Source organism: Mytilus californianus, unplaced genomic scaffold (genome assembly GCF_021869535.1).
Source record: "Mytilus californianus isolate M0D057914Y unplaced genomic scaffold, xbMytCali1.0.p SCAF_12, whole genome shotgun sequence".
Lineage (NCBI taxonomy): Eukaryota > Metazoa > Mollusca > Bivalvia > Mytilida > Mytilidae > Mytilus > Mytilus californianus.
The window spans coordinates 6,621,434-6,645,629 of NW_026262604.1; the positions used below are offsets into that span (position 1 = coordinate 6,621,434).

The window sequence follows — 24,196 nt, forward strand, 5'->3', positions numbered from 1 at the left end:
GATAAAAATAGATAAAGATTAAAGAAAAATGGTAAAAATAGATGAAGATTACAGAAATGAAAACCCTCCCATTCAGACCCTCATATATTGTACTGTTCCTTTGTATAGTGGCTTATGACCTAATGTTCTAAATGACCCTTTCTTATCAACTTGGAATAAATAATAGGTGTACATAACGTGGTAGGTCTTACGAAATTTTTGCACTCTTACATTAAAAATAGGCGTACATAATGTGGTAGGTCTTACGAATTTTTAGCGCTCTTACAATAATAATAATAAGAACAATTTTTTACTTATTTACTTATATTTATTACATATACGGAGTCTTTCTTGAATAAACATTTTCACTTTATATACTGAGCGTTGTTCATATCGCGGCATGTGTATATTTTTAGAGAAATTCTTTCGAATGTATTACGACTAATTAGATACATGCATGAACACACAAACTCGCGCGGTTATCGTTGATTTCACAGAGTTGCATATTAAAGACCAAACAGCCTATTCAGTTCTACCAGTGATTTTTCCTTAAAATTTTGTGTGAAGGTATTTCATGATTTAAGGAACAAAATATGATAAAAAAAATTGGGGGTCACCGACTTAGTTTTGTCACTATAGCAACCTCAGTTTCGTGTTTTTCCGAATATTAACAAAATATTTGCTTGTTATTTAAACTCTCAAAAAATCCCATTATATCAAACCTACAAGCATAATTCTTGTTTCATGATAAACAGTAGATTTGTGTCTATCAAATACAGGTTCAAGAGTTTAAGACTTTTATTGTTTTGATCTTTAAAAAAATGATTTATTTCATTCCCGCCAAAAATAAAACGCAAGAATGAAAAATGTTTCAAGTATTAAAAAATATCTACCAGTGATTTTTTCATAAAAATTTCAAGAAGGAAAGTGCCATGTGTACTCTTCAAAATAAAGCAAAAAAATGTATATGTCACCGACCTTTCAAAAAAGTTATTATTAATTTTCATGTTTTTTTCTCGTTCGTTTTGAAGAAAAGAGTTGTCTTTCTTCAGAACATTGAATCTGACGTCATAGTACAAGTTTACCTTGCTGGCGCACTGTTTGAAAAAAATTGCAAATTGGACGTTTGAAACCCACATTTTAATTTTCAAGAATCAAGAATAACAACTATATTCACCTACTTTATTATCCGGTAATACAAGAGATCACATGTATGTATCAGTATCAGATCTCATGATGTTGTTGCCGCACAAAATTAACCTTCAGAAACACCATCCGTCGGAATGAAAAATTGTTCGAAATAACCTTTTACGACGCTTAAGAAAGGAAAGTCTGTTTTTGTCCTCTCCCTCTCATTAGCAAATTCATTGAAAATAAAAAGAGAAATGAAAGATGACACTGGCTAACTTACAGACTATTTGACTATATTAGACTAGATGTGTGGGTTTTTTTGTCGCATCAATTTCAGAACTTCGCCCTAGCGCACTCTTTCGCTACTGTTGACAGACGGACAGACATTAGCACGGACGGACTTCTTTATACCATTATGTGTCCCGACTAAGACGAGCGTATACAAATTATTCCATCTAGTTTGTGGATTCATTATTTCTGCAAATTTAAAATATAAGAAAATTAAAATTATAAGTATAATATATGAATTAAAGTTTTACATCCATTTAACCTATCATAAAATACGATCCCCGTTATTACTACCTCACGTGTTTTGAATAAACGAGACAGTAAATATATAATACAAATAAGTTTTTAATTCAAAAAATGATTTAGAATTTAAGAAATAATTTTCCGTTGAAAACTATAAAGTATTTCTCAAAACAGGATGAAATATTATGAATCTAAATAGCTCGTTTTGGAAATTAAAACAAAGACAAGGTTGTATGTATAGATTGCCGGCCGAAACTTGTTTTCAATCTTTCCAGTCATTGTAGCTTTTTGAAAGTGAGAAATTTTATGTTGGATCTTATTCTTGAAGCAATTGTTTTTGTCATAAGTTAAATTTACAACAAGTTTAGTTTTAAAAACCGTAAATTTTTATTTTAATTCACATTCACTGAGTATATAAATTTCTTATATTTTTTGCCTTAAGCTTCTGTGAGATCAGGCGAAATCTTTATCATTTCTCCTTGAGACAATTTGAAATGAAACAAATGACAAAAGACAATGAACCTTTATCATTTTTATTTTTACTATAAGATTTTGTCAATTAAGCAGTATAGATAAAATTTAACTTCATTGCAAGATCACCATTATTTTACGAGAGTCTTAAAGGAATAAGTTAATCTCAACATGCATACGTTGCCAATATATAGAAACTTCTAGAAAGTATTGTTTATCGGCCTAACCTTCTGAAAACTCAGTTTTGAAAATCACATATTAAGTTAAAATTCTAAGCGTAAGTCATATAAATTTACCAGTGTAAAGTTACACGGGCGTACGAGATTTGCGCCAATTAAAAAAAAAATCGATCTTTAATTTGCGCCGATTTGATTCTTTGAATTTCATTAGCGCCTATTTTATTTTTTTTATCACTAGCCCCGATACTTTATTTGCTATACGAATAAATACATGTACATGTAGTAAACCTAGAATGTATATTGCATGGTAATATATGGATATAAATAGTGTTCCCTTATGTTTGAGATAATTTTGGTCATATTGTTCGAGAACTTCGTTTTGGCACGAGAAAGAAAAGATGGACTTCGTTATTGGCAAGTACAACAAGTATAGAAAAGATAAAATGACAAGAAAGGAATATATCAGATGTATGGCATATAAATTCTCGGCAAGATAATAATTCATTGTACTAGTATTACATTTTTATGGATTTTATTGTGGTGCTTTGAAATGCTGTAAATAGATTTTACTCCGTGATATTAGTGGATGTAAACAGAGTGCACAAATATCTTTTAAATTGACTTATCCTGCTCGACATTCTACTCCCACCTCCCCTTTGTGAGCAGGGGACAACAGTTATATACATGTTATAATTGACAATTCATAACATATGTACAAGTGGCTAACGGAAGAGGTTTATATGATAAATAAAAAAATAACTTTCACCTATAATTTACCTGTACACAATCGGCGCAAGTGAAAGAAAAAAAGTGAAATGCAGATCGGCGCAAATGCAAAAAAGCCGAGTTCAAAATTTATATTTTTATTATTATTTTTATTAGAACGGAGGTTACAGATAGTGTAGTATCTTTTGTGTCCATTTGTGTTTAATTTCCACTAGGTATCAGTACGACGCTTAATTCCACTTTTCTTGGAAGACGCAGTTTTAAGCGTACACCATGTTGGAGTCCGTGAAAAACGCGAAATAGGACGTTATAATTTGACGGTTTTTTTCATGGCTAGAAACAACGTCATAGAGCTTTTATGTCACTACCAAGTTGCGTTAGTTGATGCGCATCAACAATAGGCTGTTTGGTCTTTAAATGTTATCCCCTTGTTCAGAGTATTTATTTCACTAATTGCGAGACCTTCAATTAACCACGAGGTGCCCTAAGTCATTATTTAATTTCTTCATAAATATAAATAAAAGGTGATTTGGGTACACGTCAATGAGACAGCAACCCATAACAAAAAAATCATCAGACACTCGGCGGTCAAACTTATCAACATATGATCATGTGTTCACGCTTTGCATTGTAATCAAAGCTTTGGCATTACATGAATAACACATAGCTAAGAGGGTGATAGAGCAGATTGTTACCCCGAGAAAACATTGTCAACTGAGGCGAAGCCAAGGTTGACAACGTCTTTTCGAGGGGTAACAATCTGCTCTATCACACTCTCAGATATGTGTTATTTAATTTATTATACTGAAGGTTCTGTTATTACTGTCTATTAAATTTCAAATTCAAAGTAATAAAATTATGTCGTCTTGTACATAACCATCATCCGTATTTATTAAAGCGCACACTTGAGCAAGCGTCTCCGTGAAGGGCAATAGAGTATTTGCCATGGGATAAAGTAAATTGTCTCCCTCGTATTAACCAATCAAAATCTGGCATTTTGACATGATGTATGATAAAATCAATTGTCGATCGGTCTTCATATTCTTCTCTCAAACTGGTAATATCAAGTCACAAAACTCATTTGATGTATATCTACATATATAAGTATTTCCCAAATAAAATGACACATGTACAAGTCTTTGAATAAGGAACACAAAATGGTTATCGCTATGCAGGTTATTCAGTGTGCACCACATTTTTTTTATGTTATTACTTCATAGACAGAAAAAATATTACAGCCATTCCTTAGATGAGACGGCAACACAAAGTTTAAAATCAATGTTGTTTTACAAAAAAACCTAATGGTAATATTCTAAGTTTTTCGAACTGTCTTTTTTCTTTAATTAAAATTGATCTTTTGCAGGAAGTATAGTGAAGTCTCACGAATTTTGTTTTTCAACATTGTGTTCTTTTCGTTTGCATATTCAGGTGAGATATTCCTCTGAAATAAGGATAATGATTATTAACTAGATTATGGTATAAAAACATTTTGTATGCATTTTAGCTTACTTTAGATTATTCACAGGTAAAATACAGGCGATCAACAAGTAATAAGTCGGTATAGAAAAATAAATTGTTATTTGCAAGTGGGAATAGCCGGAATATGTATTTTCGAATAGTGTGAATAGGCAGAAGACACCGCATAAGGGAGATACCATTTGATTTTTATGGGGGGGGGGGGGGGGGGGGGGGGGGGGGGCTAGGATGAAATTTGAAAAAAATAGGCAGGACAGGAGTTTTGAGTAAAAAAAAAAAAGCAGGATGAGACACTTGCAAAAATAAAGTCAGGATGACAATTTAGGTTACAAAAAGTCAGGATAAACTTTAAAAAAAAGGCAGGACCGAATAGAGTGAAAAATAATAAGGCAGGACAGAGATTAAAACTAAAAAAAAATGCATGACAAAATTTTTCATCCTAGCCCCCCCATAAAAATCAAATGGTAGCTCCCTTAGCAACCTGACTATTAAAAAATATAAATTAAATTAATCCGCATCCTCATTGCTGATCTTCCCATACTAAATGAAGTGAATGTAAGCAATTATAGGCAACCGTACGGCCTTCAGCAATGAGAAAAACCCATACCATACGGTCGGCTATAGAGGTCCCGACATATCTATGATAAACAACTTATAATATCTACGCTTAACCGCAAATGATATCATTCTACGTTTGCTTTTTTTTTTTTTTTTTTTTACCCTTGCAACCCCCTTGCCCTACCCACCACACCCCTACAACCGATATCTTCTCTTCGTGTAATAATATGTAAAACTAAACTAGATTTAGGCTTTATACGTTATTCTCTATTCTTTATTTTGCTGGCCTATTTTTCATTATATTTTATGTTTTTACCATTTTTCTGCAATTCTCTATTCTGTTAACCCCATCTTAAGTTTGTCTCTTTTAATGTCAATTTGTAACTGAAATATCCATAATCAAGAAAACATGAAGAAAGACAATGATTGTTGTTCACATTAGATCTACAAGATATGATAAGATATTTTTATTCCAATTAAAGGGCCCATGAAGAGCAAAGTAATTTATTACAATGATTTTGATAATTGACACAATAATGTTGATATATAAATATGAATATTATCATCTCAACTCTAAGATGTTAAACCACAGCCAGATCAGAGCCATACACATATTAGTAAAAAAAAAGCATAACAATTATATCTAATATTAACAGGCAAATATTATCAACGGGTTACATAAAAACATATATGTACTATATTTATAGTTTTCTGAGTTCAAAACATTTATTAATATAAATTGCAATAATTTTAAATACCTCTAGGTTTTCTTGAATAAAAAGGCAATTAAATTTGGCACTTGTGCTTAACATTTCGAAATTTTTACAATTTATCAAAGTTTTATCATAAAATTCTTTTCTCAAGAGATTATAAAGGGGACATTGACATATAAAATGTTCTTCGTCTTCAACTTTATCCAAGGTGCATTTTTTACATAATCTACAAGTAAGTTCTTTTGGGGTAAATTTTTATAGTATTGATTTAAATTAATGATCATTTTAAAAAATGTATCATCAAAGTAACGGTATAGCGGTAAGTGTTTTTAAATTTTTTATATATGTAGGACTCAAATCCATGGTGGGTTCCAGATCTATGGCAGATCCCTAATCTATGGCAAATATGACGTCATGCCATCCCAAATCTATGGCAGATTTGTTACAATCCTAATCTATGGCAAGTTTTGTAATTTCCTAATCTATGGCGGATTTTTGTTGTTTCCAAATCTATGGCAAATTTTGTGCATATGGAAAACAAGGCAGTACATATACGATTGATTCCTTTTCTTAAACAAGTGAAAATGTATGAAAACGGAAGCATGTTTATAAACATTTTTGAAACAAACATTCCTATACCATAATACAGACCTCAGGATTAAAATGATGCGCCCCGGAAAAATAAGCGTCTGCTCTTTGGTCGGTTTGTTGTCTCTTTGACATATTCCCCATTTCCATTCTCAATTTTATTAATTTTATGGTACCTGTTTAGTCTATTTATTAAACCAACTAATAAAAATGGAAGTCCCATGACAAACAAGAAAGCAGTTTTTTTATGAAAAGAATCAAACAGTTTAATTTTTCATATAATATTTATTTGAGCGTTAATCAATTTTTTTTTAACTAATGACGATTTAAGTCAAAGTGGTATCCTGTAAATTTCATCTCTCACTTTATATACATTGCCAGGCGTAGATGCTAAAATATAAATTATAACTCCTTTCCTAAAATATCCACTACTAAAAACAGCCGTGCCTTTATTCATCGCGGGATTCGGACAGTACAGCACATCTTCCTTTAAACCATCGGCTAATTGTTTTTAGAGGGAGAGTGTTTCCCTGTGTTTTTGTTTGTAAAAATATGAAATCTGTGAGCCCCGTGTTAAATATTTGTTTTCGGTTTACATCATACAATTAAAAGAAAAAAATTATAAATGGTGTTCAAATCTATGCCGGTTCTGCCAACGTTAGCGCCGGCGACGACGACGTAATTATGGCGTTATTTAATTGTGACACTATATGTTACTCTTTTCCCCGGAAAATTACGCAATTTCAAGATCTGCCATAGATTTGGAGAAAACAAAAAACTGCCATAGATTTGATTTGTAACGTCATATTTGCCATTGATTAGGAATCTGCCATACATTTGGAACCCACCATAGATTTGAGTCCTACATATATAATTTCGACGGCTGTTTCCTTAGTAATTGTTGGTCATGAATTACGATTTATTAAATACTATAAAAAAATTAAGTCTGCTATTAAAGGGAATTATGAGGATCGTAATGGGGGTACCTTCATGACGAATAACGGTAAAAATTCTTGCCAAATGACGTTAACGGTAAATTTCACTTTCTTTTAGACGATAAAAAATCGACAGATTTTGACGAATCACGTTAATTTTTTTCCAAAAATAACGGTAATCATAACTATGTGACTGAAAATCACGATAAGGATATTTTGACGAATCACTGTAACATTTTAACCAATTTGACGCTAACGGTAGCCGAAAATGACGGTATAGAGGGCATTCCTACCCTCAATTATATTGGTGCCATATGAATACCTGCTTAGTATGGCATATTTTGGTATTAATATTGATTCACTCATAGGAATAAACGCATTTATTCTAAAACCAGTTGTTGGCAGGATGTGTTTGTTTATATTCTACATCCACTAGAGATATAGAATGAGGGTTAAGATCTCACAAAACATGATTAACCCCGCCGCATTTTTGCGCCTGTCCAAAGTCAGGAGCCTCTGGCCGTTGCTAGTCTTGTATGTGTTTTTTTAAAATTTTAGTTCATTTATATGCTTTGGAGTTAATTAGTGTGACGTCCATTGTCACTGAACTAGTATACATTTTGTTGAGGGTCCAACTGAAGCCCGCCTTTGGGTGTGGGATTTTCTCGCTGTGTTCAAGACCCACTAATGGCCTTCGGCTGTTTTCCGCTCTTTGGTCGGGTTAATGTCTCTTTGACACGTTCCCCTTTTCCATTCTCAATTTCACTTTCTTTTTTCAAGACAGATATTGTTTTAGCTGTCAGGACAACTCCAATCTAGCTTCTTGTACCAGAGTGATAACTTGTGGTCCACACGAGGTATGTACACGCAATTAAGAGGGTCTGGGTGGGTTAACAGAAAGAAGAATAATGAAGAAAAAGTGCAGAATAAAGGCAAAAAAAATACAAAGAATAGAGAAAAATCGGCCAAAAAAAAAAAAAAAAAAAAATACGGAATGGGGTAGTGCTAAAATATAAAGAATAGAGAATAATAGGCAAAAAATAAAAAGAATAGAGAAAAATGACATAAGAAATTAAAGAATCCAGACCCTCATTAAATATAACATGGGAAATGACTGATATATATTGGTCCAAAGTATTAACATGTATAACCTACCACTTTTATAAAACAGAGGCGAAAGTTACAAAAGGGATATTCAAACTCATAAGTCGATGAAAAACGAGCAACATGAACAGCCCCGAAAACTTGGGATGATTTCAGGTGCTCCGGAAGAGTAAGCAGATCCTGCTCCACAAGTGGCACCCATCCTGTTTATTTCTGTAAAGACAAAAAACTGACACAAAAATTAACCACAAACAATAAACTCCCACACCGTGAGCTTCTGTGTAAAACAATTAAAATTGAAGATGGCCGATTAACATCTCATCGAGACAAAAACAGGTGTATGTCACTTCAATGATCCTATTATTGACAAAAACTCACACCGTAGGTAAATTCCCGAGTCCTGTCAAGTTAATATTGATTTTATTTTGGATGTAACACGTGCGTCTTCAAAATGAAGCAAAGTTTTTGAACAAGCATACACCAAAACTTTTAGATTGGTTAACAAACTCTCAAACAATGAAAATTCAACCAATGACATGACGTTATCTTTATTGTTGAAATAGCATAGCATTAAGAGAGTTCTCGGATAATTAGGTTGATTTGTGTATTTGTAGGAATGTTATATAGATAAAATTATAGCTGATGATGGAGATGTATATTTCAACCAAGGCTGTAGAGACAGACAGGTATCATATGCCATATGAGTGTTGCTCATTGTTGAAGGCTGTATAGTGACCTATAGTTGCTTACAACCACATCCTTTTAGTCTCTGGTGTATAAATGGTCTCTTGTGGATAAATGGTCTCATTGGCAATCAAACCACATCGACCCCTTTTACATTTAATCATAAATTGAGCGTGTCAGATATGCAAGTGCACGTATACATGTACATTTATAAGACTTTGATTGATTTTGGAACATTTAAATTCGAAATGAAAGATGAATTTTGGTCGATGGTGTAGGGTTCTTAAATCAACTTAATTCTTCAAACAGTTACCGACTTTGCATAAAGATTTTTCAACCCGAAATACGTTAACAATTGTATAGGTATTCATTTGCATAAGGTCGATTTCTATCCGACGCAGCTCATATATTAAAACCGTATTATATATTACAAAATCGATAGTCTCAGTGGTCTTTTAAAATCAATTTTTCTATATTGCAAACGAGTGGCAACTGCAGTTAACTAATGTTAAAATTCAGAAAATCATTCTTTTCTAAATAGGAGTAAAACCACCATTGTTTTCCCCTATTAATCTTTGTTAAATTGGCACTCTTCAAAACATTGTGCAGAATTTGTCTTTGTTTCAAACTGGGACACAATATATTGACATGTAATAGTCCCTGCATGTTTCAAATAAAGAAAAACTTGGCATGAGTAAAGTTTTATCCTGTTCAGTACTACAGACAAAATTTCCCATAACATTTTATTGCATATAAGGTAATAACCAATCAAATTGTCACCCCCCTTTCTTTCCTGTTTGTAAACAAGCTTTTAGTAGCCATGTAACCTGAAGTTTCCAATATATATTATAGAAACACCAAATAAAAAAAGAATGGTGCTTTGCAACACCCAAGATATATATTTATGACTCAGAAGTTGGTTTTTTTTTGCAATATGCAGGCCGGGTAACTTCCTACAACTGTCAAATTGAAGGGACTATTTTTTTTCGACCTTTTATTTGTCCTGAAGTTATACTATTTGAGGTTATTATTCAATAATTATGACAAGAAGATGTGGTATGATTGCCAATGAGACAACTCTCCACAATAGACAAAATGACACAGAAATTAACAGCTATATGTCACCGTACGGCCTTCAACAATGAGCAAAGCCCATACCGCATAGTCAATATTTATCATTGGCCCTGTATCTATACGCAGCATATATACAAACCCTTCCGTTCTGGAATTAGTATTAGACATGTGACGTCAGTATTTTGTATCAATATTTTTACAGGAATTTCTTACTTTATGTCCTAGAGTTGTTGAATTTCTTACACTTATGGGTTATGAAAGCTTTTTGTAATTTGCCTCTCCCAACATTTCGTGAAAATGTATAGTAAATAGTCTTTTTTTAAATGCAAGTAAACGTTTTGATAGTTAGTGTTGTGTATTTTCTTCAAACTAAATGATAGTTAATGTTGTGTAGATTCTTCAAACTAAATGATAGTTAATGTTGTGTAGATTCTTCAAACTAAATGATAGTTAATGTTGTGTATATTCTTCAAACTAAATGATAGTTTATTAATGTTGTGTAGATTCTTCAAAGTAAATGATAATCAATTGTTGTGGTATTTACTGTTTTACGATTGTGACAGTTCGACCCATAGCTACCAGTTTAGTCGTCTGATTTGTAATTTTACCGATTGTGTCCTATTCCCGAGTGGGACATTTAGACTGGATGTGAATACACATTGCGGGTGACGCATGCTTAGCAGGAAACGCGTTCCCTGTCGACACATTCGGTTTTGGTCCTATTGGAGTACATGCGGTTTACGAGTTTTGAATATCGGTAAACACTGTCGCCTTAATTTGTCTGAGTGTGACTTCGCAAGGCGGGTGATGTATGCGTAGCAGGAGACGCTTAAAATGACGAATTATCTGGTCTCACTCATCTTTGAGTTCATGTGATTCCCTGAGTTTTGTTTTTTGCCTTGATTTATATTTTTTTCAATTGATTTATTCGATTTGAATATCGGTGAACTACTGTTGCCTTAGTGAGGCCCCTCATGGGGGTGTCCAAGTAATCACATAATCACAATTTTTTTGCCAATATAATCACATAATCATTACTTATTTTTTTAAACAAGATAATCAGATAATCAAAAATACAGTTCTAGATTATCAAATAATCAAATAATCATGAAATATTTGGTCTGGTGATCAAATAATCACTATAAAAACGGCTAAGTAATCACATAATCAAAAACCCCATAGCTCTTTAGTTTACCAATGATAGCTGGAGATAAAATCCTCGATTGTGGCACTAATATAAAGGAATTATATTAAATAGGGGATCAGATAAAAGATGGAACCCTTGTCTTCTGAAATATTTATGGACCATTTTTTTCTTATCCTCTGCTTTTATAAACTTAAAGTGAACTCAGTGCCTTTTTTGGTGGCATTAAAATTCATTTAAGCTCACAATAACTTTTTATGGTATGTAATCCGGTCAACTATACAATAATTTCCTCTGATAATTACTGGCTAGTGACTTGTGTTCTCTTTTAGCACAAATAGGACGAATGAACTTTGAAGTTGTCACTTAGTTGTAGTAGTTAAAGTGCAACCGTTATTTTAATTCCAGTTATATATCTATTGATGAAAATTTTCATAACAGGAAATCTAAATAAAGCTATATCCTTATTTTCATACCTGTACAGGAGTTCTGCCAACTGGGGTGGTGATAATTTTGGGTACGAACAGGCCACCATATAATAAAGGCGTCATACAGCAGTTTTTCCATACAAATTGAATTTGAAAACATTCGTTTGTTATTTGTCAAGTAGAAAGTTGGTAAACCTCAGTTGTAAAAATTAAAATAACAAAAATACCGGTCGCCAAGGAAAATTCAACATGTTCAAAACGGAAAGTTCCTTATCAAATGTCAAAATTAACAGCTCAAACACATCAAACGAATGGTAAACAACTGTCATATTCCTGACTTGGTACATGCATTTCCTTATGTAACAAATGGTGGATTAAATGGGTGTTATGGGGCAAAATATTTTACCCTGTATCGTAGAAAAAAAAGGAGTCATTTGACATAAATTCATAAACCTCACCTAAATACATCTTTAAATTCTAATTGATACAGGTATGTCAAACTACACCACTGGGTAAAAGAAGTGATACTGTAATGTGTGATCAATGTTGCGATTCAGACTTCTGTAATTTCAAAGGTTGTAATGAACAGGGTAAGTTTAAATTGACTACAAAATTAAGAGTAATACTGTTACCGTATTGGTTGATCAATGTTGCGATTCAGACTTCTGTAATTTCAAAGGTTGTAATGAACAGGGTAAATTAAAACTGACTAAATATTTAAATATATACTGTTACCGTATTGTGTGATCAATGTTGCGATTCAGACTTCTGTAATTTCAAAGGTTGTAACGAACAGGGTAAGTCAAAGCTGAGTACAAAATTAGAGTAATACTGTTACCATATCGTGTGATCAATGTTTCAATATTTCAAGGGATGGGAACAGACTAAGATAAAAAAATAAAACATATCATAGATACCCAGACGAGCGCGTGCGTTTTGTGAACATAAATCAGTGTTGCTCAAATCAAAATAGTTGGAGGGCCAAATCATATACGAAGTTTAAAAGCATTAAGGTGGTACCTAACACTACAGGGAGATAACTCTGTAAAAAACAGCTAAACGTTTTAATTACGTTGTATTGTTAAGGAAATATTAAGCTTCTCAATGATCAAAATCAGTGTTTGTCAAACTGCTATATAACCAACGAAATTTTTCTGATAAAGTGGTTGGTTCAAATTTTTTGAAATTTTTATATTTTTGTCAAAGGGTCAAAGTAAACATTTTGTCAAAATTTTATGAAAATTAAACGAGCCAAATTAATATTAGTCAAGGTGTTGGGTACCACCGTAAAACCAGAAATTCCGAAAAATTTGTGCCAAAAATATTTTAATATCGAATGCATAACTTAGATTGATACTGATATCTATGCTTTGATTGCAGCATTTTCAATAATTAAGGTCCCCAAGGGTGACTGGGGAATAGAAGTATGGTCACCATTGGTCTTCCTCCGACCGGCAGTAAAACCCGTGCTAAAGTGGGGCGTCCGTTTGGCTGTGCGGGATGTACAAATTTGCAGCCACGTCCGGTCAGAATGGGGACGTTAAATCCGATGCCTCGTGTAAAGAGAGTGCCACGCTCTTTGCACGTTAAGAACCCTTGCAACAACTCTTTGAGGGGTCCGTAGGTGACCTGTTGCAAGGCTAAATTTCTGTCCCTATCCAATATACCCTCATTTCCCGTGGCAGTCTAAATTTCTCCTACCTTAATCCCTTAATCTATTACAGAACCTACATATTGTATTTATTGTGAACTTGTTCTCGTCCTGAATATGCATGAAATATTTGCCACTGGACGTTAAGCAACCAACAATCAATCAATCAATCAATCAATAATTAAGATAGTTATCATCAAGTAATATACATATATTAACTGGATGTTTTTACTTGATCACAAGGTGTACATAGTAGAAATTGCAATCAAATTCAGTGCACAGAAGCACTTGATACCGGTAAAATAAACATTCACAACACCTGCCAAAGGAACTATACCACATTAAAGACAGTTCAGTGTTACTAATATCAAGCCCAACGAACTGTGGTAAAAACAGTAGGCTTATATACGGATGACGGTTTACCTGTAATTGATCTTATACCATACAGCTATTAGTATAAGGTTGTTTGTGATGTAGAATTATAATTGTAATGACAGTGTAGTTTCATTTACTAGTATATATACTAGTTATTTTTTGAAGAGTCAGACATTTCGAATTGAAATTTGGAGAAACTCCTTTGACATTTTTCCCCCTTTTTTGTTCTAATATATTTTGTATGAAATTCGTTTCCTTTTTAAATTGACAGGCCTGTACGGAATCGTGACTCTACATATATAAATGTTGACTATGTTTCATTAATGGTATCTGCGAAGTACCGTCCAATTTTTCTTATACTAGTACAATATGACAAAAAGGAGAAATTTGATAAACGTCGACGAATGTGGCAACCAACGAAACTAGAAACTAGAAGACACCAGGAGGACAACATATCGTTTTTAAACGAAGGTGTCGGACAGACCCTTAAAATGTTCAAACATTACAATTCATCACTATCAAGATCCCGATCAGTGTCAAACCATTATGTTTAGTATGGTCCGGAAAAATTGTAGAACATATTTGTTTGACCAACGGATGATGACTATAGTGTGGAATATAGAAATTAAAACCAGAACAGAAGCGTCAACAGATTAGATCGTCTAAACATTAACCATTAAGCACACGAAAATCATTACTAATGACATAGATCCATCTGTATTTAAAATCCACAGTTATGAATTTTTGACAAAATCTCTGTTTGTTCAAATCTATCTAGTAAATATTTAGTGATTAAACCATTTTCTTTATTATAGGAATAAACGCTGATCACTATAATCATCTATGTTTAAGTTGTGGGGACAGCAAGTTTGGCGCTGACAATTTGTGTCATAAAGTTGGCCTATGCGCAGTAGGGCAGGTAAATCATACCGCTGACATGTGTCGGCACAGTTCAGATGTTTCCCTCAAATAGTTTTAAAGAATGAAATGAAAACAACACGTTATAAATTTTATGCGTCCGAGGCGTTTTTCTAGTTTGCCTTCATCAGGAATGCTCAAAGTCGAATATTTGAAAGCCAAGGACGTATGAGAACCGAGACAGTTGAGCTATATGACCAACAAGAAGCTGAACTATAGCCAAATCAATCAAAGATCAACTTTGCCTGAGAGAGTTTCAACCTTAGTTTCTTTATAATTTAAAAATTGATAAACGGACAATTTTAGAAAGGTTTGTTATAAATGATGTCAGTTTCGAAGTGCTGACTACTGAACTGATGGTACCCTCGGGGACTGATAGTCCAACAGTAAAGGTATCGACCCATTTATAGTTATGTTTTTGTCATTAAGGACAGAGGTGTTAACTGTATATAAACAGTTGACTTTCGGGTCAAGTTGGAAAATAAATGACACCAAAGATCAATTTAGGAGTTGATTAAATGTTCAGGATATAATCATTCTGCAATTTGTAAGCATAGTCAAAATATGAATTTCTGTGCCAAAAACAAAAGAGTAAAAGATAGAGGTAATATTTCAGCAATGGTGAGAAATCACACTCAACGGTACAATGATGTCTGTAATACAAGCGAATTAACAGCCATGTTTTTAACTTCAAAATGCAAAAATAAGGCTGTGCCAAACCAATGATTATTCCAAGTATAATGACGACAAATATTTTATCTTATATATAATCTAGCTTTAAAAAACTCATTTGGTATTAACATGTAGACAAAATAGTTCTTTTGAATTAAAAATAAGTTTCCTATATAGTAATGTAGTGGGAAAATGACAATTGAAGGTATTTTTGTTCGGATCTTTCATTTTGCTTGTGATTTTAATTTGACTTATAAACATCAATTAATTCTTTAGAAAGACTTATAGTAACATTATGATGTTCTTTCATATTTTTACAGAAATGTAGTGTTGTACAAAAAAGTGATTTTAACGGACAGTTATTGTTCCAATTTGGATGTAAATCTGATTCAGTGAGTAGTGGTTTATTAACTATTTACAATATTGAAATTTTAGAGGCAAATTTCACCGTCGTGGTGAATTTAATGAATACTTGGTAAAAAGTTGTTATCCGGTTACGACACCAAAACTGCTTGATTCGAAAGATCAGATTTCTATATTTTAAAATTCTTCATAAATTGGCAGAAAACTTTAAAGATAAATTTGAAGTCTTAATTTTGAAATGTTATTTTGTTGTTGACAGCAACATTACGTTAATAGCCTTTCAAATAGGTTTTTAACTATTGATAATGAAAAATAGTCTAAATCCAAAGACTGTAAAAACTTGGATATTTTCGGATAAGATAAGAAAATGAGAAAATCGCGAAATCAAATAGCTGCGAAATCGGATGGAGAAGGCTAAACGAGAAATTAAGTCTCCGCTAAAATAAGTCGGTTTAAGATATATTATCAAAAGACTTTATTATAATAATTAGTTTTTGTTTAATTTCATTATCATATAATTAGGACATTTGAAATTTCCGCTCGTTTTTTTGTTTGTATGGTTTTAGGATTGCGCATCTATACAGAACCCGAATAACTGTAACAAATGCTGTACTGGTCCTTTCTGTAACTATAAATGTTCATCAGGAAATTCTAATATTGGCTCACTACAAACACCGAGTACAACACTGCAATGGAATGTTGTTCCAGTCATGCAGAAAACGACTCCTACATACTTAGAGCCCGCATATAGTACGTAATTAAGGTATCTCTAATTCATACCAGATTAATCCTGTTGCTGAACTGTTGATTATTTTTATTTAATCAACGTTTGTTTGATCTCAGTTTGTCATAGGTCAAAATTCTATTGTGACGTCAAATTTTCTTGCTTTTCTCTTAAATTTTGTGGCGTCATGAAAAAAGACGACCACATAGAAAGAACACATCCTTGTGTAAATCATTCGAAAAGAAGGATAATAACATATCGTCTTAAAATCATTAGAGAAACAGATTCCACCACCAAATCTCGTGCAATACGATATTAATCCTCGACAGTTAATTTTAAATATTCAATACGCTCGGCAAGCCTCGCGTTTTAAATTTGAAAATTTAACTGTCTCGAGTGAATAAATATCGTATCACAATCGATGCAGTGGTAGAATCTATATTTCTCTTTTGTCATCCTGTGGTTATATTTCTACCCATGTAACCAAGATACGAACGCAAAGAGGTGTAGGATATACTGTAAACCAATTAATTTTTGCGAGCGATTAATTTCGCGACTTTCGCGAAAAGAAAAATAACGCGAATATAAATCGCCGCGAATATGTTAAACTTGGAACTTTCCTTATTTAACTACACAAAGCAAGTTTGAAAATCGCGAAATTAAATCGCCGCGAAATGGGCTAGTAAAGACTAAACGCGAAATAAAGTATATATCCGAAAAATTAAGTTGGTTTACAGTACGTCAAGGAAAAGACAACTCAACAACATAATACTTAAATGACATATCGATTTCAACACACAGTCTTCAAATTAAGGCGACAGTAGTTTACCGATGTTGAAATCTCGTAAGGCTAGGATAGACTTAGGAGATAACTGTATTGTATTTTAAGCTTGGCCTTCGTAAAACGTAGATTTTACTGTCGCAAATTGAGTTTACGTAGCGACGCGTAGCAGAGCTAGGTAAACGGATATTTGCGACAGTAAAATCAGTTTGTCACATTGACCTATTATGTCTGTTTTGGTTGCTCACCGAACTAATGCATTTTAAAAAGGAACTATAATCATCTGGGATACAAGTGGGAGCATTAGATAGTTACAAACCTGGTTTAATCTACCATTTTCTTTGGATATTGCATGTACTAAGCCAGGAACATGACAGTCGTTTTCCATTCGTTCCGTAGGTTGATAAAGTCTAACGTTTGATTTTATCAGTAAACTGTTAGACTTTTCTTTTTTTTTAATTTAACATCATGGAGTTCGGTATTTTTGTAATACCTTCTGCAACCATACTAAATCTCCTCATTTTTATATTAGTTTGTATATTTTATGAAAAGGGATGGTGTGGTTTCCAAGGTGTATTTGAAGTAAATTAATGCTATTCTATTTAGCACCTAGTTGAAGATCTAAGACAATCAGCTTGTTTTCTCAATAATTGACGGACCTTATCGGCTGATTTAAACGGTTCTCTTTAATACTCACCCGTATTCATGGCAAAAAGTAAAATAACAAAAATACCGAACTCCGAGGAAAATTCAAAACGGAAAGTCCGTAATCAAATGGCAAAATCAAAAGCTCAAACACATCAAACGAATGGATAACAACTGTCATACTCCTGACTTGGTACAGGCATTTTCTTGTGTAGAAAATGTGCTTGAAAATCAATTTGCGGTAGTTAAATAAACAATAATAGACATGCATTTTAGTCTTAGAATTCATTTGTTCCCAGTTTCTTCACGAACAAAAACTATACTAGTTTGTTCCTGAAATGGCGTAGAGTCACCATGGAAAGTTTGCAATAAAAGATTTGTAGTACATATCATTTATCATTGATTATAATTTTCAGGTAAAAATATTACATCCTGTTTCTCATGTAAAGATATATCATCACCAGCTGACTGCACAGAATTTACTCATTGTGGTGAACACGAGGTAAGCATAAACATGTATACTTATATCAAACTTCATTAAAACATTGTGCCAAGCTAACTTTACTTATGGATTCTTGTGTAAAGTATATATTTTTAGCATAACTGACAGTACTACAATAATATGAACATATCTTCTAAACATCTGTTGTTGTATTGATAAACGACTTTACTGTATGTTTGGTACGATTGATACTTTATATAACGTCGTCATGAAAAAAGTAAAATAACAAAAATACCGAACTCCAAGGAAAATTCAAATCGGAAAGTCCTTTATCAAATAACAAAATCAAAAGCTTAAACACATCAAACGAATGGAAACTAATCAACGATGATTTAATGTTTTCTAACAAGTCATTATTGATGTGCCAAATATGCATCAGGGTATCATTTCCGATGGAATAAAGACACAGGATTTGAGAAGAAATACACTAGATTATACCGTGAATAGAACAGGGAAACAAAGATTAGCTATAAAAAAATATACGAAGAAAAATATTCCATTTTTGATAACAGGAAAAAGGAAAGTTACATAAATTGTTAATTGGTACAAATATATCAATAAGTAGACAAAAGATTGAAGATCAACTGAAATTGAAAAGAAAAATGGTAAAGCATCGTCTTGGGATCAGAGAATTAATGGGTACCGATTGGTTAATCATTGGACATATCTTAATGTAAGATAAGTGATAAGTGACATCAACACATTTTACCTTTACATTAAATGTGAAAGAGAAATGGTATGATAACTGCCGTTGACGAGTATTTGGTAGGAATTGGGTAAAAATACAGAATCTGTTCATATGATCATGCTTCGTTTACAATGCCTTTAAGATAAACCTGGGAAAAGGATTTACATTTCAATTGGATTGTATTTAAAACAATCGGCTACATATTTATTTTTACTGCCATGAAAAACGTTTCTTAAGCGTAGCCAATCAACACTGAGGTTGTGAGTTCGAATCCCGCACGGGGCAGGTCCACTCAACTCTAATCTTAATTGACTCGAATTGTCAGTTTTCCTACCGAAGGTCGGTGGTTCTATCCAGCCACTCTAGCTTCCTCCGCCAATAAAAACTTGACCGCCACGAAATAGTGCATTAGTGTTGAAATTGGCATTAAACACCAATCAATCAATCAGTCATAGCAAATTTGCAGCAGGCATACCTTTCCACAGGCTTTTTTGAATGTTCACATGTTTTCTTTTTTGTGTTTTGTATGATTAGAAGTTGTTTGTCTTAGTGTCGTATTTTGCTTTTTTGCCATGGCGTTGTTAGTTTATCATCGACTTATGAGTCCGATCATACCTCTGGTTTCTTTCGTCTAACTTTCACAGTCCTTACAAAAGAGATGATTACAGTTTCTAATTCTTCAATTATTATTTATATGTAGCAACATTCAAGCACACCTTCATACGGTGCATATGTATACGTGCTGATATTCCAGAGCTTGCGTTCTATCATGATTTCTTTGATAAAGAATAGCTGATAACATGAAAACGACTTAACCAAGGGTTTGAGCTGTAAAATTGAAGTTATCCCTGGGAAAGTTGAACAAAAACTGTCATTTGGTTGAACACTATAGAATATCTGTGTCACAGATGACCACGGATATGTCCCACTTGTCGTAGTGAAAATCTCGTCCTATTTTCCTCAAATACGACTTATATTTACTTGCCATGACAGATCACACTTGTGATGCAAGATATGTTTATCATTTCAGAGCAACTATGATCATCCCCTGTTTTGAATGTTTTGAAGGGCTTCATTCTACACAGGCTTTAGTTTTCAAAAATGTGTTTTGTTGACTGCTGTTTGTCTTTTCGTTAGTGGTATTGTCTGTCTCCGACTTGTGTTTTGCTTTATTTTTGGACTTTTAACGTTTTTCTAATTGAGGTTGATTGAGGTTGTCTGATCCTCACAACGTATTTTTCTAAAATCAGCTAAAGGGAAGTAATTTTTGTTTATTTCAGCAATGCTACATCCAGCAGTCAGTTACATCTGATGGTCATGTTTTTTTCTCTGGTGATTGTTCACCGAAAACAGTAAGTGAATTCTATTAATCTCGGTAGGTTATTCCTTACATCGGGAATAACATCATCTATGTTTTATATAAAAAGAAGATGTGGTATGATTGCCAATGAAATAACTCTCCACAAGAGACCAAATGAAACATAAACAAATATAGGTCACCGTACGGCCTTCAACAATGAGCAAAGTCCATACTGCATAGTCCGCTATAAACGGCCCCGAAATGACAAATGTAAAACATTTCAAAGGAGAAAACTTACGGCCTAATTAATGTACAAAATAAAAACGATAAACAAATAAGTAACACAGCAACAAACGACAACCACTGAATTACAGGGTCCTGACTTGGGACAGGCACATACAGAATGTGGCGGGGTTAAACATGTTAGCGGGCGCACAACCCTCCCCCTAACCTGGGACAGTGGTGTAACAGTACAACATAAGAACAAGCAATAGAAATTAGTTGAAAAGATGGATACAAATAGTATGTACGTCTTTTTTTAAATATAATAAATGAAGATTCAAGTAAAAAAAAAACCGGAAGTAGTTTTTGTTTACAAACTGAAGATACCTTGAATATGCACGAATAGAAGAAAGGGTAAAAGAGAGACGAAATATACCAGAGGGACACTCAAACTCATAAGTCGAAAATAAACTGACAACGCCATGGCTAAAACAGACAGACAAAAGTACACAAAACACAACATAGAAAACTAAAGACTGGGCAACACGAACCCCACAAAAAACTGGGGGTGATCATAAGATCTGTGATATTTGTGTTATTTCACATTTACAATTGGTTGCCCTTACTTAGATAGTGAAATTCCAGAATGACTGTATAAGTATGTCATGAATGACATAAATTCACATCTATTGTATGTTTCTACACAAACCTTGTCATTATTATTGCAGCAGACAATAGACTATTTTCATATTACTGACTTTTTACTCCGGATTATATAATGTTCCGACAGGTAACCTTATCTGTGGTAGGACATTCTAGTACTCGGTCAAGTGGGAACGTTTACTGTTTCCCGATGATTTTGTCGTCTAAAGAAAAAATAAACAGTAAATTTCCCCTCTAAATTGTACCGATTGCAAGCTTGATTTACTTCTCTAAGTTGCTTTTATTTGACCGAGTACCAGGATATCCAACCACAGAAAAGGTAACCTGTAGAAAAAATATAGACTCCGGAATCAAAAATCGGTAATAAGAAAAAAGTCTTTAAATTTTTCAATTATATGTTACAGTCGTGCTACCCACTTAATTCTAATCAACTGAGCACAGTCATTTGCCATGAATGCTGTAAAACTGATTTTTGTAATGTTAATAGATGTGGCCATACAGGTAATTGCATGTGTGCAATAAGCACTAACTTGCTACATGCTCTGCAAATCTTGATATTTCATTCCAATTTAATTCATTTTTACAATAATGAAGTAAGAAGATGTGGTATGATTGCCAATAAGACAACTCTTCACCAGAGACCAAGTGACATAGATGTTATCAACTTTTTGGTCACCGTACAGCCTTCAACTATGAGCAAAAAGCTTTCTTTGTGTATACACACTTTTGCGATTGCAATTAATATTCTAGTATTTTTTTATAATAATTGTCAATGATAACCATGTGTTTGCTATTTTGAGAAATTTACAATTGATTAGGCGTTTCACATTCGCGAGAACTAAGGGTTATTTCAATTATTGTACCCAAAACTTAAAATCATGCCAATTCATAGGTTGAATTTTTATTGTTTCAGTCCTTTTCAGGCAATGACAAACTTTTCGTGTAACTAATATCATGTTTACTTTATTTGACAAGGATAACTTAGGTGTTTTCGTATGTTTAACTGTACCACCTGTATTGTCACTGTCCTTGCAAGATTTGCCATCTATAAAAGTTTTAAAGGACAATTTATACATCAAGATAAGAAAGAATATATAGACATAAGTTTTTTTATAAGTGATATTTCATTACGAACAATAGTTGTAGGTTTCATTATAAAGTATAGTAACGAATATTGAATAGTTAATAAGACCTAACGTCTTATATGCAAATTATCTGATATTATATAATTTATACCCTCAGAGATATATTAATCGATATGCAATTGAAATTGACTGTATTCATTTGGCTATAGGATGTAAACTCTGTAGTTTGGCTACAGAGTATCCAACAACGTAAAACTTTACCAGAACAAAAACAGAAAAGAAATCGTCTTATTCTTAGTATTTGAATTACACCAAGATGCCATAAACAAATGATAAAATAAGATTAAATTGCCGAAAGACACTTTCCTTTGTTATTTATTATTTTTGCATTAACCCTAATATATTTGTGTAAACTATAAACACCTAACGCACTCATGGGTGTATCTAAAATACATACAAGTTCCCGTAAAAACCCATGCCTCATAATTTCTTTTCTCAATTCTTCAGTTTCTTTATCTGACGAATCTCATTTTTGTGTAACATGCCAGGGAGTTAAAAGACCAGAAGACTGCAAGAAAGTATCAAGATGTACAACTGATCAGGTACTCAAATACATTGGCTTATATTATTGAATACTTGTATTTCAAAGTGTTAGTACTAAATGGAATAAAATCAATCTAAATAAAAAAAAAGAATAAAAAACACTGAACTAAATTCAAAAAGGGGAAGTCTATAAAAACTGACAAAATCAAACGCTACCAATCAACGGAACAAGTGAAAAACAACTGCCACATTCCTGACTTGGTACAGGCATTTTCCGAATATTTTTTTATTCTTGTTAAACCTGGTTTTATAGCTAGCTAAATTTATAATAGTTGTTTATAGTTCCGTTATATTGACAAAATTAGGTAAGCCACCAAAACAGACATAATGAGGTTAATGTAACAAAAATTGGGATCCAGCAGTCAAAACTGTGTAAACATACATCACAGATATACAACACAACTGACTAAAAAAAATCAAACAAACATAAAATTAATCAAACAAAGACTCCAACAAAAGAGGTGTAGTAAATAGTCATAACTCATCATAGATGCCAAGACACAAATTTTGTATAAAGTCGTATATCCAGTGAATATCCATAAGATAATGACAAAATTGATTAATCGTTGTTTGCTTAACGTCCAGAAGCAAATATTTCATGCATGTTCAGGACGAGAAAAAGCAATAGGTAGGTCATGTATGTGATAGGGCTCGATCACGATGAAGGGCGTGCATTTTGGACTTCCCCTGGAAAATGGGGGTATCTTGGATATAGGGTCAGAAATTTAGCCTTGCAACAGGGCACCCAAGCATACTCCTCGTTGAGTTGTTGAAAGGTTTGGAACGACTTTTACGTGTAGAAATCGTTGCACTATTTCTTTACGAGGCATCGGATTTAAAGTCCCGAATCTTGAATGGACGTGGCTCTGAGTTTATACATCCTACACAGCCAAATTGACGTCCACTTTGGCAAGGATTTTACTGACGGTCGAGTGAAGACCATAAAAGACCAAATCTTTATTTCCACGTTAGCCTTGGGCTGGAAATGAAAAGAATAGTATTAGTTTATATATCATATCATATTAAAAACGCATTGCAAACCCAACAAGTAAAAAGCAAATGGAGTTCAAATTATTTATCCAAGTCAACAATCGCAACCGCTGGAACAAAGTTAGCAGAAACATTACATCTAATTGGAATGTTGGAGTACATAATGATTAAAACAGTCACTAAAATTTGCCGTTTCAGAATCTAATGCATTATGGGTAATCTTTTAAAAAGCGCGCACCACGCTGTTATCTAAATGCATAACCTTATTTTCATTTTGATGTACGTACAATTAA

General features: G+C 33.1%; 1 protein-coding gene across 1 annotated transcript in view; it reads left to right on the forward strand.

Annotated features, from left to right (window-relative positions):
• Positions 1-4,385: 4,385 nt before the first annotated feature.
• The window catches only part of LOC127721270 (uncharacterized), a 28,917-nt gene continuing 9,106 nt past the window's right edge, over positions 4,386-24,196 (forward strand). Inside the window, exons 1-11 of the mRNA XM_052227949.1 lie at positions 4,386-4,445; positions 8,068-8,144; positions 9,006-9,077; positions 12,212-12,311; positions 14,563-14,666; positions 15,658-15,729; positions 16,267-16,450; positions 18,267-18,352; positions 20,321-20,392; positions 21,630-21,726; positions 22,818-22,912. Coding sequence (XP_052083909.1) covers positions 12,254-12,311; positions 14,563-14,666; positions 15,658-15,729; positions 16,267-16,450; positions 18,267-18,352; positions 20,321-20,392; positions 21,630-21,726; positions 22,818-22,912 — 768 coding nt within the window. The 5' untranslated portion in view covers positions 4,386-4,445; positions 8,068-8,144; positions 9,006-9,077; positions 12,212-12,253. The remainder of the gene's footprint in view (positions 4,446-8,067; positions 8,145-9,005; positions 9,078-12,211; positions 12,312-14,562; positions 14,667-15,657; positions 15,730-16,266; positions 16,451-18,266; positions 18,353-20,320; positions 20,393-21,629; positions 21,727-22,817; positions 22,913-24,196) is intronic.